We start from the raw sequence: 15486 nt of genomic DNA, 5'->3' as shown, positions 1-15486 counted from the left end.
AAAATCATTTGGGTGGACTGCTGCTATTTGGGCTAGTTTTTATATCGATAAGGCTTTATGTAAGAGGTTCAAATTGTAAGGGATGTGTGGAGGGAGGGACAACAGGCGAAGATACTGTGTGAGGTGACAGCGACAGGTGGCAGCTAATCAACGGAATCAACAGTTGGACTGTGCATAGCCAGATTAACCTCACAGAGGCCCCTATTGACTCCAACTGTAGTTTACATGACACTGTCATTATTTCCCAGAAACAGACCAGTACTCTAGAGCTGAAATTACAAGTTGATAAACAGAGTAGTCGATTGAAAGAAAATGAATTTAAAACAAATCTGATAACCGATTCATCAGTAAACTCATTTTCTAAGTAAAATCCCAAACATTCACCTGTTCCAGCTTTTCAAATGTGAATTATTGCTAGTTTTCTATGACAGTGAAATCAACATTTTAAAGGCTTCCTTTACGACGACTTGGTCTAGGCTCTGATTGGGTTGCTGTTTGTCAGTCAAACCTGGCAACACTGCAAACAGCTTCTACAGTCATGACCCGGTCAGAGGGCAGAAGTCAGTAGTACGTGGGTCGGTAAGAAGGTAAGAAATGCAGTGTTTTCACATTATTACAGGTTATAACACCCTTTTTGATTAGTAGTTCAGGAGAGGTGGCAGTATTTGGTGCTACCGAGAAGAATAGTTACAGCAGGGCCGTGCTCCGACTGTGGCCATAGCCGCTGTTTACATTAGCTAACAATGCTAACTAGCTTGAACGCTTTTGCCTACCTACTTGGCTAGCTTAACTATCTCCTGGCGTGAAGTCTGCCTGCAGTGCCAGCTCGCCGATAGACGACCACAACAATAGCCACTGTAATTTAGGCGACTGTTCGATTGTCACGAAACGACAACCACGTCTAATGTGAGTAAAGTAAACTTATGTTAGCTAGCATGCTAGCTTTGGGGCTACCTTGTAGCCCAAAGACAGCTACAGCAAGATGATGTTAAGTCACAACAAAGTTACAGTAGTCGTGTGTGGATACACTCAGTAATGAGTTTATTAGCTACAACTAACAACGACCAATGCAGTATAATAACGCAGTCTTGAAATAAAACCTGTCTTCATGAAGATTATTATGTGAAGTATGTGTTGAAACTATTTTAAAGAAGTGTTGATTCGACTCGGGGATGTATTGTGTTGTGCTCTTGAATTGTTTGTGTTATACTTAATGGTACCTCTACTGAAGGTAAGATTTATTGCAGGATTGATGTATTCGACTGTAGTAGTTTTACCTAAGTATACCTGATAGACTACCAATTTAGGGTACATTGTTCATCAATGATGTAAGTACACTCAAGAGTAACTCCAAGATAATAATTAACCAACCTTTGATCAAATCAATGCTGTGAGAGTGTTAAGGTTCTAATGTCAAATAATGCTTTTGTTTTTGTATTGATATGTGTAGGTAAAGCTCTCTCTGATGATGTATTTGGCTTTGCTACATCCATGTGTTGCTACTGCTATACTTTATTAATAATGAATTTATATCGCATGTCATTGTTCTTGCAGGAATGTAAATGTCTGAGGACAAGGAAGCCCAGGAGGATGAGCTGCTTGCTTTAGCAAGTATCTATGATGAGGAAGAGTTCCGCCAAGCAGAGTCGGCACAGGGGGGAGAGATCCAACTCTGTCTGGAGCTTCCTCCTGATTTCAAAGTTGTTGTCAAAGGTAAAGCAGTGAGTGAAACTGTGTAAAGCCATAAGAGCAAGGTGTACAACTCATGCACAGCTCATTTTCAATCATTTTTAAGTCCACACAGTACAGTACTGTGCAAAAGTTTCAGGCATCCATCATACAGTAATAGCAGGGAGGCACTGTTTTTGAAAAAATCCTCACTTTACTTTTAGGGCCGAAAACTTTAACACAGTACTGTAGATGATTTTCATAAAGTTCTTCTGTCTTAATCTTGTTAAGACATATTTGTTAGACACACTTTAATAAGGAATGTAATTACATCTCTTCCGTCTGTTGCAGGAGAGAAGCAAAGTGAATATAATGTCTGCTTCTTACCTCCTCTGGTGCTCAACTTTGAGCTTCCTGCAGATTATCCATCTACATCCTCACCAATCTTCACTCTAAGCTCTAAATGGGTGACCAGAGCACAGGTAAGAATTGGCCTAAATATAGAATATATGTGAGAGACAACCCCTCTTCCCCCTTGTCCATCATCTATTTTTGCAAAAAAGATTTTTTGAGGATAGGAAACAGTTTTGCTTGAAATACAGTTGGGATGGTTTCTTTGATATACCATTAATCCAAGGAGAGGATAATCCACATCATTTAAGTCTTTTCTTTGGTAAAAATTAAACATGAAATATAGTAATATTTAAAACCCATGTTTATGTAGTTTGTCTGTCTGTCACATATACTCACACTCTCTCCTGTCAAGGCAAACAAAACATGTTTATGGCTGAGTGACTCTGATAGACTCACAACAAAATGATCTTCTTCTGTAGAAGATCATGTTACACTGGTGCTCTCTCCATTCAATATTCAATAAATAGATAGATAGATACTTTATTTACCCCTTCATGTGTCCAGTAGCTCATTGGTAATAATGATAATAACAGTTAATAATAAATGAATAATAATAATTCAATTAGTCCACTTCCTTTGGCTGAGTTGTATAGCCTGATGGCAGTGGGAACAAAGGATCTCCTGAACCTCTCTGTTCTGCGGCGCAGTGAGATGAGACGTTTGCTGCTGTAGCTGCTTCTCTGTCCTGCCAGAGTGTTGTGGAGAGGGTGGTTGGTACTGTCTAAGATGGCCTCCATCTTACCTTGCATGCGTCTCTCCACAACAATCCCGAGTGAGTCCAGACTCCTGCACAGACCCAGCCTTCTTGACCAGCTAGAATATCTGATTTTGTAAATACGCATTGTCAAGTCCTTGAAAATAAGATGGCCCCCCGTCTTACACTCAGGCCAATATGGCAGTTCTTCATGGCATCCCTTTCCAAAAGTTTTGGTGAGGCTTCACTCTCAGAAAGATATATATTGTCCTTTGTAAAATGCTATCACTCAAAAGACAGACACTCTCAATACCTGCTCCATCTCCTTTTCCATTTTACCTCCTCAGATGAGCTCTCTGTGCAGACGCCTGGATGAACTATGGGAGGAGAACCAAGGCTGTGTGATCCTTTTCACGTGGATCCAGTTCCTCAAAGAGGAGGCTCTGGACTTTCTGTGCATTCAGTCTCCTCTTGAAGTTATCAGGGGAGGAAGTAAGGCAGGTTGCGAGCGCAGGAAAACCGACCCTGCAGCCACAGGTACAGTATACATTTTGTTAAATGAAGATAGTTTTTTTCTGCTTGTATGGATGCATCTACATAAGTTTAGACAACCAGAATGTTATCTGTAAAAATTAGATTGTTATATTTCATTATGTCATTTAGAGCTAAGCTTGAAAAGAAGAGTTGGTCAGTACAATTACAAATGTGCTCTCCCCCTATTCTCTTACTACTGTTGTCCTGTGAAGTAGATTGGCTGATACTGAGTTCATCACCAGAAATGAACATTTATTCACTCTGCCTCATTTGTTTGTTACAAGATGATTGCTGGTGTCTCAAACAAGTGCTTTATTTGATCAAAGCACGCAAAGCTTAGGAACACAGCCGTTTTTGAAGGTTGAATTGCATGAATTGTGATATTTAAGAGTCATCGTAGTTGTGCAGAAACTCAATGAAAACACGTTCTGATTGTTTTTTAAGACTGATTGATGTGTTAACAAATTATGTTCAGCTTTGACGAGTGGGAGTCATTCTGAAAACACTGAGGAGAAGAAAAGTGAAAACGTAAAGAAGGAAAAGTCTGAACCACGGTTGTCGTCACCTTCTCAACTGGACCCGCGAGCTGTCTTGTTGATGGACCCGCGTGCCGACCTCCTACCTCAGCTCCTGGACTTTGACGAGGCGCAGCGCCAGAGGGTGTTTGACAGCAAGGTGTTTTGCTGTGGGATCTGCTTTGTAGAGAAGCTGGGCTCCAGCTGCCTCTGTTTTAAGGAGTGCCAGCATGTTTACTGCAAGGCCTGCATGACTGAATACTTCCAGATCCAAATACGAGACGGCAACGTTCAGTGCCTTAATTGCCCTGAGCCCAAATGTACCTCCTTAGCCACACCGTTGCAGGTAAGAGAGCTTTGAAGAGTGGGAAGTTTCCTACCCCTGTCATTTGTAATGAACCAGTTGATCCTCTGCTTCCTTTTCTCTGTCTTTGTCTCTCAGGTGAAGCAGCTGGTGGATGAGGAGCTGTTTGCCCGTTACGACCGTTTGCTGCTCCAGTCCAGTCTGGACCTCATGGCTGACGTGGTCTACTGTCCCCGCCAGTCCTGCGGCACCGCTGTTATGGTGGAGCCAGACACAACCATGGGCATTTGCTCAGCCTGCCAGTATGCTTTTTGCACACTGTGCAAGCTTGGCTATCACGGCCTCTCCAACTGTAAAATCCCAGCAGGTAATGTTACTAGAAATATAGTAATTTTGTTTCTAAGGGTAACAAGAAAAGAATAGTTTTTTTTGTTGGTGGTGTTTGATTGTGTTGTAGTTTAATGGCCCTGACGGATGACAGCTTTGTATTTCTTCAGGCAGCTTTATGATAATGAATTTAAAATCCCCATAACAACCATCCAAATACTCTTCAGTTACTCTAAAATGACATTTTTGAGATCAGCTCTTTAAGGCTAAAGTAGTTAATACTTCAATGAAATGAATTTCAAATGCTAATTGATATGTGTTTTTTTTTTATTTTTATATCTTCGTCATTGTCACTAGTTCAATATATTACATTTCAGTAACAATTAACTAACTGAAAACTAATTAAAGTCGGGATGTTTGGTTTTGAATGCTGTACAAAGTTTTTTGTCGAGTTGAGACATCGTGAATAATACAAAATTTTCAGATGCTGTAATGGTCAAATATTACAGAAAGACACTAATAAAGGAATGGTTTAGGAGTTCAGTTCATACAGAAGAAATAAATTTGTATCACATTTTATCAATCCCAACCTTGAGTCCTCGGGTTAAAACCAGGACTGTCCCTGCTTTCTGTCTTGTGCCACAGACGAATTGCGTAACCTCAGAGATGAGTACCTGTCAGCCACATCTGAGGGGAAAAAGTTCATGGAGCAACGCTTTGGGAAGAGGGTGATCCAGAAAGCAGTGGAAGAGTCCTTTAGCAGAGACTGGCTCAATGAAAACTGCAAATGCTGCCCTCGCTGTGGAACCAATATACAGGTAGGGCTCCCCCTGCTGGTAACAGTACAGTAGAACATTGTCACAGGTGGGGCACCGTTCACTTCTGTCAGTTTCAAATAAAAAAAAAGGTAGTCAGGTGTTTGCACATTTCTGTTCAAAGTGACCCTTAGCTGTTAAAAAAGCTTCTCTACTGTAGCTCATGTCCCAGGATATGTCAGTTACTACTGATGTTAACTGATGTCTGAGTCTTCTCCTGCTAATGCCTTGTCTCTCTAGAAAGTGGATGGCTGTAACAAGATGACCTGTACCTCGTGTAGACAATACTTCTGTTGGCTGTGCCTGGGCCTCCTCAGTAGAGTCAACCCATACAGTCACTTTAACAACCCACACTCACCCTGTTACAACCAGTGAGTGATCTGCTTCTCTTTTCAGTCACTGACACATCCGATCCATCTGTAAGGCAATGGTTGAATGTCTCTTTTGTTGCTTGTTGCAGACTCTTCCAAGGTGTGGATCTTGACGAAGAAGATGCCTTCTGGAGTGATGAAGAGGACTGACACCTGTGCAGTGCCTCAGCGCGATATGCTCCATTTGAATGCACTTTAACTCACTTAACCATCACTTCACCCGTGACACACACTACGCCTGAAGTAGCACAACAGTGTCCCCTCGACCATGTACCACGGTACCATTGTTTATGTTTTAACATCATTAGGCATCTTGGGTTATAAAACATTCAAAGCCTGGATGTAAATCGATCATTATTAATATACGACAGATATTAAAATATGACAGACAGTATATGAAGTATGAGATCAGGAATGGCAAGAACAGTTGCTCTTATGTCGAAATAGAAACAGCTGTGGTCATTCAGGTAACCTTAAAAATACACTCTTTTGGTTATGACCATCAAAGATACATACTTGGATATGTGGTTAGTGACCAGCCATACAGTACGTTTTTGAAACCCTTAAAATATGACAGTGTCATAGGACTGAGCTTTTAATTTTTAAAACTGTAAAAATTGGTTGGATTTGTCTTTTTTTTTTTTACAGTAGATTATGTCTACAGATCTAATTTCTCTCTTCTTAATTGGACATAGGTTTCATTATGAGTTTTAACACCTCGCAGGCTTACAACCCTTTAGCCACTGACTAAGTTAAGTTTGGTAAATTGGAAGTGTTTACTTTTGAACTATACCCTCGAGGTGTTGCAGGGAAAAGAGAGACTGATTTTTTTGCCCTTCGTTGTCATATGAAGTGCCCTGCTCATTATATTAAGTATCTACCCTCTGGCTAGCATTTTGTCACATATCAAAAGTATGATGGCCAACTTTTCTTTTGACCAACTGCAATGAACATCAGTGGATGATGAAGAGAATTTCGTGATCTAACCGACACACTTAAATACAATAATGATGCAGGTTTAAAATAATGGAGGTACAACTGGAGATTTGTCACCTGGACATAATCGCAAAACAGAGGTTTGGTTTTTGTTTCTATTTTAGGCTGTTTTGGTTGACTACCAGAAAGGGAACCTAATATCTCCCTCAGACAGACACAATGTGCTATGTACAGAGTGTGATCTGTAGGTAAAATTTTCAGGCTGGTGTCATCTTTTCTGGGGATGTAATTTTTTTTCTTATTTGAAAATTATGTTTAGATTAGCTTTTTCTTGACATTTACAGAAATGTGTTTTTGCACATCTTATGGTAAATGTCAAGCAGGTTCGGAAGAGGATTTGTATGAGATTGGTTGTGGGGAATGTAATAATGGAGGACACTGCAGTAAATATTTGTGACAGCAGATCCTCTAATTGGGTTACTGAGATTGTGGTTATGGTGAGGTAGAAAAGAAATCCTCTCTTGGTGAACAGCAAAGATATTTAGGGATGATTTTGACTAGACTTATTAACACCTTCCTTTGTACAACTGATACTATTATGTTGCCAAATATTAACTTGAAAGTGAGGCCATGAAATCTTGATCATTTGAAGATATAAACATTATTTTGTATAATGTTAATTTATTTTATTCAAATTTGATCAGAAGGAGGACTTTCTCATGCAAGCAGTTCTGTTTGAAATTGAACCCCACATCAAATCTGTTCTTTTTCAATGTTGAATGATTTGCTTCTTAAGGCTTGAAAAGTGCAGAATATTCTCAGAATTGACGCTGGTCTGCACTGGTAAAAAGACAATCTCTTGTTCAGTCTTGAACTGCACATGGATTCACTTTTCCCGTCAATGTAGACGCACCGTCACTTCATGTCTCGTGTAAGAAACGTTTGAATACACGACTCGCAGAATCCTGTTAAAATGCATTCAACATACTGTTCCTCACAATAAATGTTACCATTTAACATGTCTATTTTATTCAGTGGATCTGAAACTTAAAAAAATGCACTTTGGTGCCAACATAGTTCTTCTTCCCGCACTGTGGGTATAGATGCACAGCTACGCAGCTACAGCAAGCTAAACACACTTGAACTGTTGAGGATTTTACTGGAAGTATTTGTGGAATGTTGAAAACAAAATTGGATGACAAATTCAAATTCTTTTCAGAAAAAGATGAGATTCCATAAAGAAGAGTTGAACAAAAAATGTAAAAATGAAATGGGGTTCACAAAAGTATGAAGTTCAATTACTTGAATTTTACTTCATGCCAGGAACAAACAAATTGTCAATTTGCTCAGTGAAAGATCAACTCTAAGTTGTCATTGAAAGTACAACACAGTAATTAATATAGTAAACATACATGTAGAGTTAAAAAAAAGTCAAGAGTTAATTTAACTATTAACTCAACAATTAAAAAAAACAGCTATAGACAGCAATAAGAGATAATGCTACATGAAGGGCATTTAAGGAGATGAAAGATGCCTGACTCACAGATCTGACAAAATGGTGTGTGTAAAAATTGTTATTGTTAAATGTTATATAAGTGTTTATTCTCACATAAGTAATACAATCAATAATTTACATGAGGAAAGGAGAAGCCAATGAGTTTTTCCAGCCACTTTCCACTCTTTTAATAGTTGTGTAAAGATGGCATTCAGTTCAAAAATATTTAAAAAAAGAACAATTAGAAACAAATGAAAATGGTTATACATTGTTAATGTGGGAATATACAAAACTCTTTTTAACACATCAACATGTCAAGATTAATTCAAAAGTTTTAAAATGAATGAAGACGTGTCAAACCTGATATGCGGCCTCTCCTAAATTTGGTTTTGTGTAGATATTGTCGCTACCTTTTTTTTTTTAACAGATTTTTCTTAAATTTCCTCAATTTAGACCAAACATTTAGTCTTAAGAGTTCAAATTATTTTGAATAAAATGGGTTAAAAAAACAAAACAGGTATATGTCCTAATCAAGATTTGATTATGTTCTGTTAGATTAAAAAACATTTGCTCCCTTTAGTGCTACAAGTATACTCTCCTTTACAACATCTTGTTACCTGAAACATGACCCATATTTACCCTCTAATCCAGAGGTTATGCTGTGACAGAGAGAGAAACAATGAAATACTAAAGAAACAAAGAGCTCACGTTTGAGCCTGAGATTGAAAAGAGACGACAACATGGTGTAATCCCTTTGGCTAGAGTTGCTGACAGGGGATAACCCTTTAAAATGGCCCCTCTCTCCTGTCCTGTCCCATCCCCTGCCTCGTGCTCTCTGTCCGCCCCCCCAGCCCCTGCCTGTCTTTCTCCATACACACTGACTGGCTGGACTGTTAGTATGCCCCTAAAGACACCTGCTCTCACAAACACAGGAGAGCAGCACCAGCAGCACCTGACCAGCCCTGAGGAACTTCACTGACCCTTTAACCATCACCGTTTTCACCTCACTCAACCACAAAAACAGGACGAGGCTAGACTTTTACAAAGCAAAAAAAGGTCAGTGGATTTTGATGTGGTGCCCGATGGGATGCGGACTGGATGGGGAGGGGGGGTGGGGTGGGGGGCTTGGATGGTGATGATGAAGTTCCCAGATCTCACTGTCATGGATGTGTGGTCTGTTGTCAGCCATGTTTTTGTGGAGTGCAATGGTAGTGGCGCTGTTTGAGTGTTGAGTCGGGTGAATAAACTCTGCCTAGATGCGGAAGCTGTTATGTTTTTACAATGCTTTGAACTATCACAGGCCAACGTTAACTTCATGGTAGCCTTGTGAATCAGTTTTCTGTGATCATGTGTGAAATGATTGATATTATATTGTGGGGGAACAAGCATGTGAATGGACAAATTTCTTGTATTTTTATTTGTTAGAATATAACAACAATAGAAATTCAGTTAATTACACTTAAAATCCTAAAAACTAAAAAAGAAAAAAAAGAATAAATATGTTTCAAGTTGCATGTTAGGCAACCTCCTACAGGCACTGTCTGCTAAGTCAAATAACACGTGAGACACTGAACACTCACTGATCCCACATTTACAATATAAAACATACTCACATATTAATCAACATCAAACATTACTATCCAGCCAGAATGACAATTTTTATCCCAAACATATCCATTGAACTCTCTGGAGTGAGCTAGCAGACTTAACTAAAGGAACCAATGTGCCAGTCAACACTCAGAGCTGATTGGCTCCTGACATACTGTATATACATGCTGTTCAATGAAACTGAGAGGACTGCTGTTCCTGAGTCTGTGTGAACTGCAAACCTCCTTAACAAAGCATGAGCTGAGTCAACTCCAAAACAATTCTTACAATGGGTTTTACTTTTTATTTTTGGGGATTTATAAACAAAGTTAGCAAACTTAAATGATTAAATTGCCCATCCTACCATGTGATAATCTGTACAGCAGATTATTTCGGGGTTTTGTTGAAACATTTCATGGAAAATTGACACCGTAAATCATATATATATATATATATATATATATATATATATATGTATATATATGTATATATATATGTATATATATATGTATATATATATATATATATATGTATATATATATATATATATATGTATATGTATACAATGTTGTGCAAGTACAAAAGCAACAGCTCACACATTCTGTTTTCCTCCTGAATATTCTTGCAAACTGGAAACCTGAATATATAGAGTGAGAATACCAGTTCTCGTCTGTGCAACTAAAGGTCAGTAGATTAGTGAGATGTAACATAAATTGTCAATAGAAAAAATGTTGTATTAGGTGTTCTCATTTCTGAGGCCTGGAAAGAAAATATTTGGATCAATAAATTTATTTTGAATTTTTAAATCTTCCAGTCCAAGACACAACCTCATCAACTGTTTCTCTCCCCTTAGAGACGTATACTGAGACCAAAACAACCCACAGCTCTTCCGCCACGGGACCACAAAGACACAAGCGAGCAGTCTTATCATGATTGAGAGTGACAGAGAGCTGTCGGCCATGGTGCAGGAGCTATGGGACAACGATGTCAACAGACTCAAACCTGGAAAAGACTACAGGATCTCTCTGCAGGTGCACCTCACACACACGCGCACACACACACAACAACATGCATGCAACTTCAATAAACAGCCACAGCCCTCATTTTAAGACAATACAATTCAAGTGAATAAAATCTGTGCTCTGGCCTCTAAACTGTATTGTATGCTGAATTTACCGTGACACCTGTTAGTTTGCTTTATAGCACAAACCAGAGGGTGGGTGCTGTTTTACCACTGCAAAGCTTTTATATTTCATTCACTTTGTTTATACTTTCCCTCCAGTATGAAAAGAGAAAACCTATGGCCTATTGTAAAAGTAAAAAAAAACATCTACTGTATGTGACAAGAAACAAGGATCTTATGGGAAATTATATGGGTCTTAATCTAAACTGCCACACCTGATTGGGTGGCAGAACCATTTTAGGGCTTCGGGGGAGTATCGATGTTTGGTTCCATATTCATATTTTAAGTGGTTTAGTTATTGTCAGTGGCAATACATCCGTCTTCTGAAATGAGCTCTGACTGAATCAACATGTTCAGTCACACTGGAAGCACACTAGAAGATCATCTATTGAATACCGTTTTTATGGGGAAGCAGAAAGCAATGAGTCTGCATAACCTATTTTAAAGTTTGAGTGGTTCTCTTCCTGCTGCAGGGCAAAGCTGGAGACAGCATGGCCGTCAACGACAACAATGATGGAGCAGGATATCCTCTTTTCACATTCGTCAACGAGAACATTTTCAAAAAGGAAACCTTTTTAGGTAGGTTTTTTTTTTTTTTAATAAGCTTCAAAATCACAATCATTTTATTTCTTTCTGTAATGCCTTAATGTTCAGTGGTTTTCCCTTGTTTCTGTGGGATGAGGCAGCCTCTAACTGGATTCTTCTGGATGTAGCACTATGGTTTGTCAGTGTCTCTTACACAACTGCACTGTCGTAAAATGTTTGAATCATAATCTCATCGCACATTCCACCGCTCCCTTTGCCAGTTTGATACTCTCCTCTCCGTCGCCTCCCTGCAGACTAAAGCTTTTTCACTGACTCATAATCTCCTTATGACCGACATTGGCATGTTGCATAACAATCACAGAGTCTGCAGAATTCACTGTGCTGGATGCAGAAAGATGCTCCTCTACAACCGCTGGCATGATACCTGCCGAGGAACATGTCCTCCTGATGATCCTTGTCTCAGATTTATGTTGTGCAGCAGGTTAGAGAAAGCAGCGCCCTAGTACAGAGCTCTATAGAGAGTTATGTAATAGAGGGTATTAAGAGTTCAGTCTGAGGCTGATGTCCCATTGGAAAAAGAAAAAAGAAAAAAAAAAGGAGGATTCCTCCCTCTGTGCTATTTTTGTACTTAGTTTGTCCACAGTCTCTCGCAACTTGCGTCACTGTCTGTCACCTGGTTGCACAGCAGGCACATTTTTTTCATGATTTGTAACAGGGTTTGTGCTCTTGAATCCAGGATTTTCAAAATAAAGTGTCAGGTGTGGCCAGAATAAATCACATTAACAGAAAAACTACTGGCACACTGGAAAAAAAATGAAACAGGTTCTAAAGACACAAAAAGAGTACATTTATTCCACGTGTAAAAAGTGACAGTGAAAAAATGTAAATATAAACATAAAAAAAATGAACATGTCAGTCAAAGAGGCGTCACCAGCTTATAGAACATCTAATTCTAAAACATAAACAGGGTATCAGACTATCAACAAAACAGGAAGAGTCGTGGAGAATTTTCTCATGCCAAATGTACCCAAGTAACACACAATCTCAGTTTTGAGACATTTTCCACCTACACTCTGATGAGCTGGGGGTCTCCATATTCAGCTTTGCTTAATTGTCTTCATAATTGTCTCTATATATATCCATGTTTCTAGGATTCAACATTGTGCATGTTTTGAAAACCTTTTTTTTTTTTATCATTTCTTACCCCTGACTGCGCAAAAATCCCTTTTTTGAGGAGTGTCTGTGTTTGTGTCTACAGCCTTTATCTCACTGTTGGATAACTATGAGAGTGACACCGGCGAGCCAGAAATTGTAACCCCCGAGGAGGTGGCAGAGAACCACAAGTTCCTGGACTCCATCATTCAGACTCCCACCATGAAGGTACCTTTGGGGACTTTTGGAAATAAACCCATTCCATCTTCCCCTGCCTCATAAAGGCCCATTTCCACTAAATAATTGATGGGAACTAATTAGGAGTTGCTCAGCTGTTTAACTATTCATATAATACAATTAAACTGACTCTCACCCTGACTAAATTATTACTTTTATCACTCAAAACTATATTAGAATGGGTCTGGTCCATTTTCTGAATGGTTAAAAATGTTCTATACATTGTCCTACAGGTGTAAGCCTGATATACTGATAAACAAAACAAGAAGGCAGATGTAGATGATAGTAAACGGGGCCGGGACAAATGACCCAAGTCAGTATTGATCAATTTGGGGTGTTTGATATGCAAAATAATGTTAGACAACATTGTTTGTTTGCAGATAGCCCATAAATACCTGGTAGAGAAGCACCTCTCTCCTGAGAATGAGACACAGTTCAAGGAGCAGCTGTACAGGATCTGGTTTGAACTTTATGCGAGGAGAGGATCCAGCAGGTTGGTGGAATCTGGCACAGCACCTAAATATAACCTTGCCAGTGGAATCTGGCACTCTGATGGTAACTGTCTTACTCTGAGAAACTGGCTCTGTGCAATACATCCAGCCAGCGTCGCTGTGAGTGAAACAATATCAAAGTAGCACGTTCAGGATTACACACTTTATTGTGTCTGAATGGCGCATGATAAAACTGATGCATTGACGCCAAGCTGCTGAGTTATGAGTTTATAAGGGGGCATGACTGTAAGCTGGTGAAGTCACACTTTTTGTGATGTGTTTGCGGTGTGATGTGCTCCTTTCTCTCTCCCCACCAGGCCAGACTCTTCAGGGTTTGAACATGTGTTTGTAGGAGAGACAAGAGGAGGACGGACTGTCATCGGCTTTCACAACTGGATCCAGCTCTACCTACAAGAGAAGCTGGGACACATCGATTACAAAGGCTACAGCGTCAATGCAAATTCACCCAAGGTATACTGACTTGAGATGGACTAAGAATATATTTTCAGCACTGCTGTATCTGTATGAGATTTCTTAAACAGAATTAATTGTACTTTCTATATTATACATAAGTATAATATAGAATAAAATCCCCCTGTGTCTGTTTAAACAACCAGATTTTAAATTTCCCAGTCACACAACCATCTATATTTGACGAACCTCTCATCTGTCTTCCATTTTCTCTTTTCTCGTCTACTCCCCCAAGTTGACCTGCACTCTCTGCAATCTTGCTCTTGAATCATCGTTCTTGCACACTGATGAGAAATCTCTCTTCCTGCTGCGGCCTTGTTTGCTCTCTCACTTATTGCTCAACAACTCTCCTTTGTTGCCTGTTAAATATCAACTGTGTAATCACAGTGTTTATATTGAGGAAAAATTCTTAAGTTAACTACAAACTGTACATACATTTTTTAATATGAAGTCTTTACTCATTATAGCCAGGTTTATTGGTGACTATTTGAAATGAGTTATCACATATTTCCATTTTTTGCTTCCACATAGAAAAATGTCTCAGTCTCATGTTGTTGCATCATTTTCATATTCTACTTTTCTTAATTTTTACTGTTCCCCTATGTAGTTTCCAAGTATAATGCAGCCTACTGCATGCCAAAGTATCTGGCATTGAACATTGAATCTAACATTGAATCTAGCTGATGGAGGAAGACAAAACAGATGAAAAGTTATGCATTATAAATAAATAAAAATAGTCAGTAAAAATTTTGACTTTAGTTAAAATTATAAAATAAAAAGTCCAACTGATGAGATACTAACTCAAAATTATAAGTTTAAGTTTTTTACTTATGGAGTAAAAATTAGGAGATAAAAAGTAAGTTTCTTGGCATAAATGGGCTTGCATACAGTATCTTTGCTCAGGAAGTGAGTACAAGTATGTCAAACATGGACAGGAAGTCTGTGTCTAATTTCTCTAAGTCTACTTTCTTGTCTCACTTTTACCACCTGTTCATGCAAGTTTCAAAATATCTTTCTGATAACGCCTGGCTGATTGTGAACAGCATAAGCCTGTTTCAGTCTCACATCTTTCTCGCTGTCCCCTCACAATAATGAGATTGAGCCCGCAGCTGCTTTTTCTTGTCTCTCCATCTCTCACCATTCTCTCATCCTCTCTTTCATCACTTGCCGTTTCTTTTTTTTTTCTCTCTCACTGCAGCCCGACGAGAACAAACACATCCTGGCACTACAGTTCAGCTGGAAGAATGGTATAAAGCCCAAGGGCAGCATCTTCATCGGCGTCAGTCCAGAGTTTGAGTTCGCCCTCTACACTCTCTGTTTCCTCACCTCACCCAATGAGCGCGTCAAAGTCCAGTTCAGTTTCTACGACGTGGAGATTGTTTGCCACCACTACAACCAAAAGCACATAGGCACCACTTACCCTGTGCTCCTCAGGTACCAGAACCCATGAGTAACCTTACCGTAGAAATCAATCTGAGATATAAAACTTCTCCAACGGTTGAGCTTGGATACAAACTGTCATAGGTATTGTTGTTGCCTTTTTATTTTAGATAAAGATACAATAAAACCTTACAAGACCCACTTGCATTTGTCTTTGTTTTTATTGCCCATGCTGAGTGTGTATCTGAAGGATTTCATCCAGTAATTACTGATATTCATGAGTTACTCTTAAAAATGTTTAATTAGTCTGAAGAGGGTTATTGATCTCAGTCAGTTTCAGTTCAGACTGAGTATCCTAGGCACAAG

At 39.1% G+C, this 15486-nt stretch overlaps 2 protein-coding genes across 3 annotated transcripts; both read left to right on the top strand.

Moving 5' to 3' along the window:
- The first annotated feature begins 512 nt into the window (after nucleotides 1-512).
- On the top strand, nucleotides 513-7595 carry rnf14 (ring finger protein 14). 2 transcript variants are annotated; one of them, XM_022762808.1, is made up of 9 exons: nucleotides 513-587; nucleotides 1555-1713; nucleotides 2089-2150; nucleotides 3124-3313; nucleotides 3786-4171; nucleotides 4268-4496; nucleotides 5102-5274; nucleotides 5512-5642; nucleotides 5732-7595. In XM_022762808.1, the coding sequence occupies exons 2-9, from the start codon at nucleotides 1563-1565 to the stop codon at nucleotides 5790-5792; spliced, it is 1383 nt and encodes a 460-aa protein (XP_022618529.1). In that variant the 5' UTR covers nucleotides 513-587; nucleotides 1555-1562; the 3' UTR covers nucleotides 5793-7595. The 2 variants fall into 2 exon arrangements, with proteins under 2 accessions (XP_022618529.1, XP_022618528.1); XM_022762807.1 differs by having other exon boundaries at nucleotides 2020-2150.
- A 2868-nt stretch (nucleotides 7596-10463) lies between these two features.
- On the top strand, nucleotides 10464-15255 carry LOC111234601 (poly(U)-specific endoribonuclease-B). The gene is made up of 6 exons (XM_022762765.1): nucleotides 10464-10691; nucleotides 11317-11422; nucleotides 12648-12769; nucleotides 13159-13271; nucleotides 13587-13740; nucleotides 14939-15255. The coding sequence occupies exons 1-6, from the start codon at nucleotides 10590-10592 to the stop codon at nucleotides 15188-15190; spliced, it is 849 nt and encodes a 282-aa protein (XP_022618486.1). The 5' UTR covers nucleotides 10464-10589; the 3' UTR covers nucleotides 15191-15255.
- Nucleotides 15256-15486: the final 231 nt, after the last annotated feature.

This window comes from Seriola dumerili, unplaced genomic scaffold (assembly GCF_002260705.1).
Source record: "Seriola dumerili isolate Sdu_G_001 unplaced genomic scaffold, Sdu_1.0 BDQW01000449.1, whole genome shotgun sequence".
NCBI lineage: Eukaryota > Metazoa > Chordata > Actinopteri > Carangiformes > Carangidae > Seriola > Seriola dumerili.
This window is presented reverse-complemented; position numbering and strand designations above follow the sequence as displayed.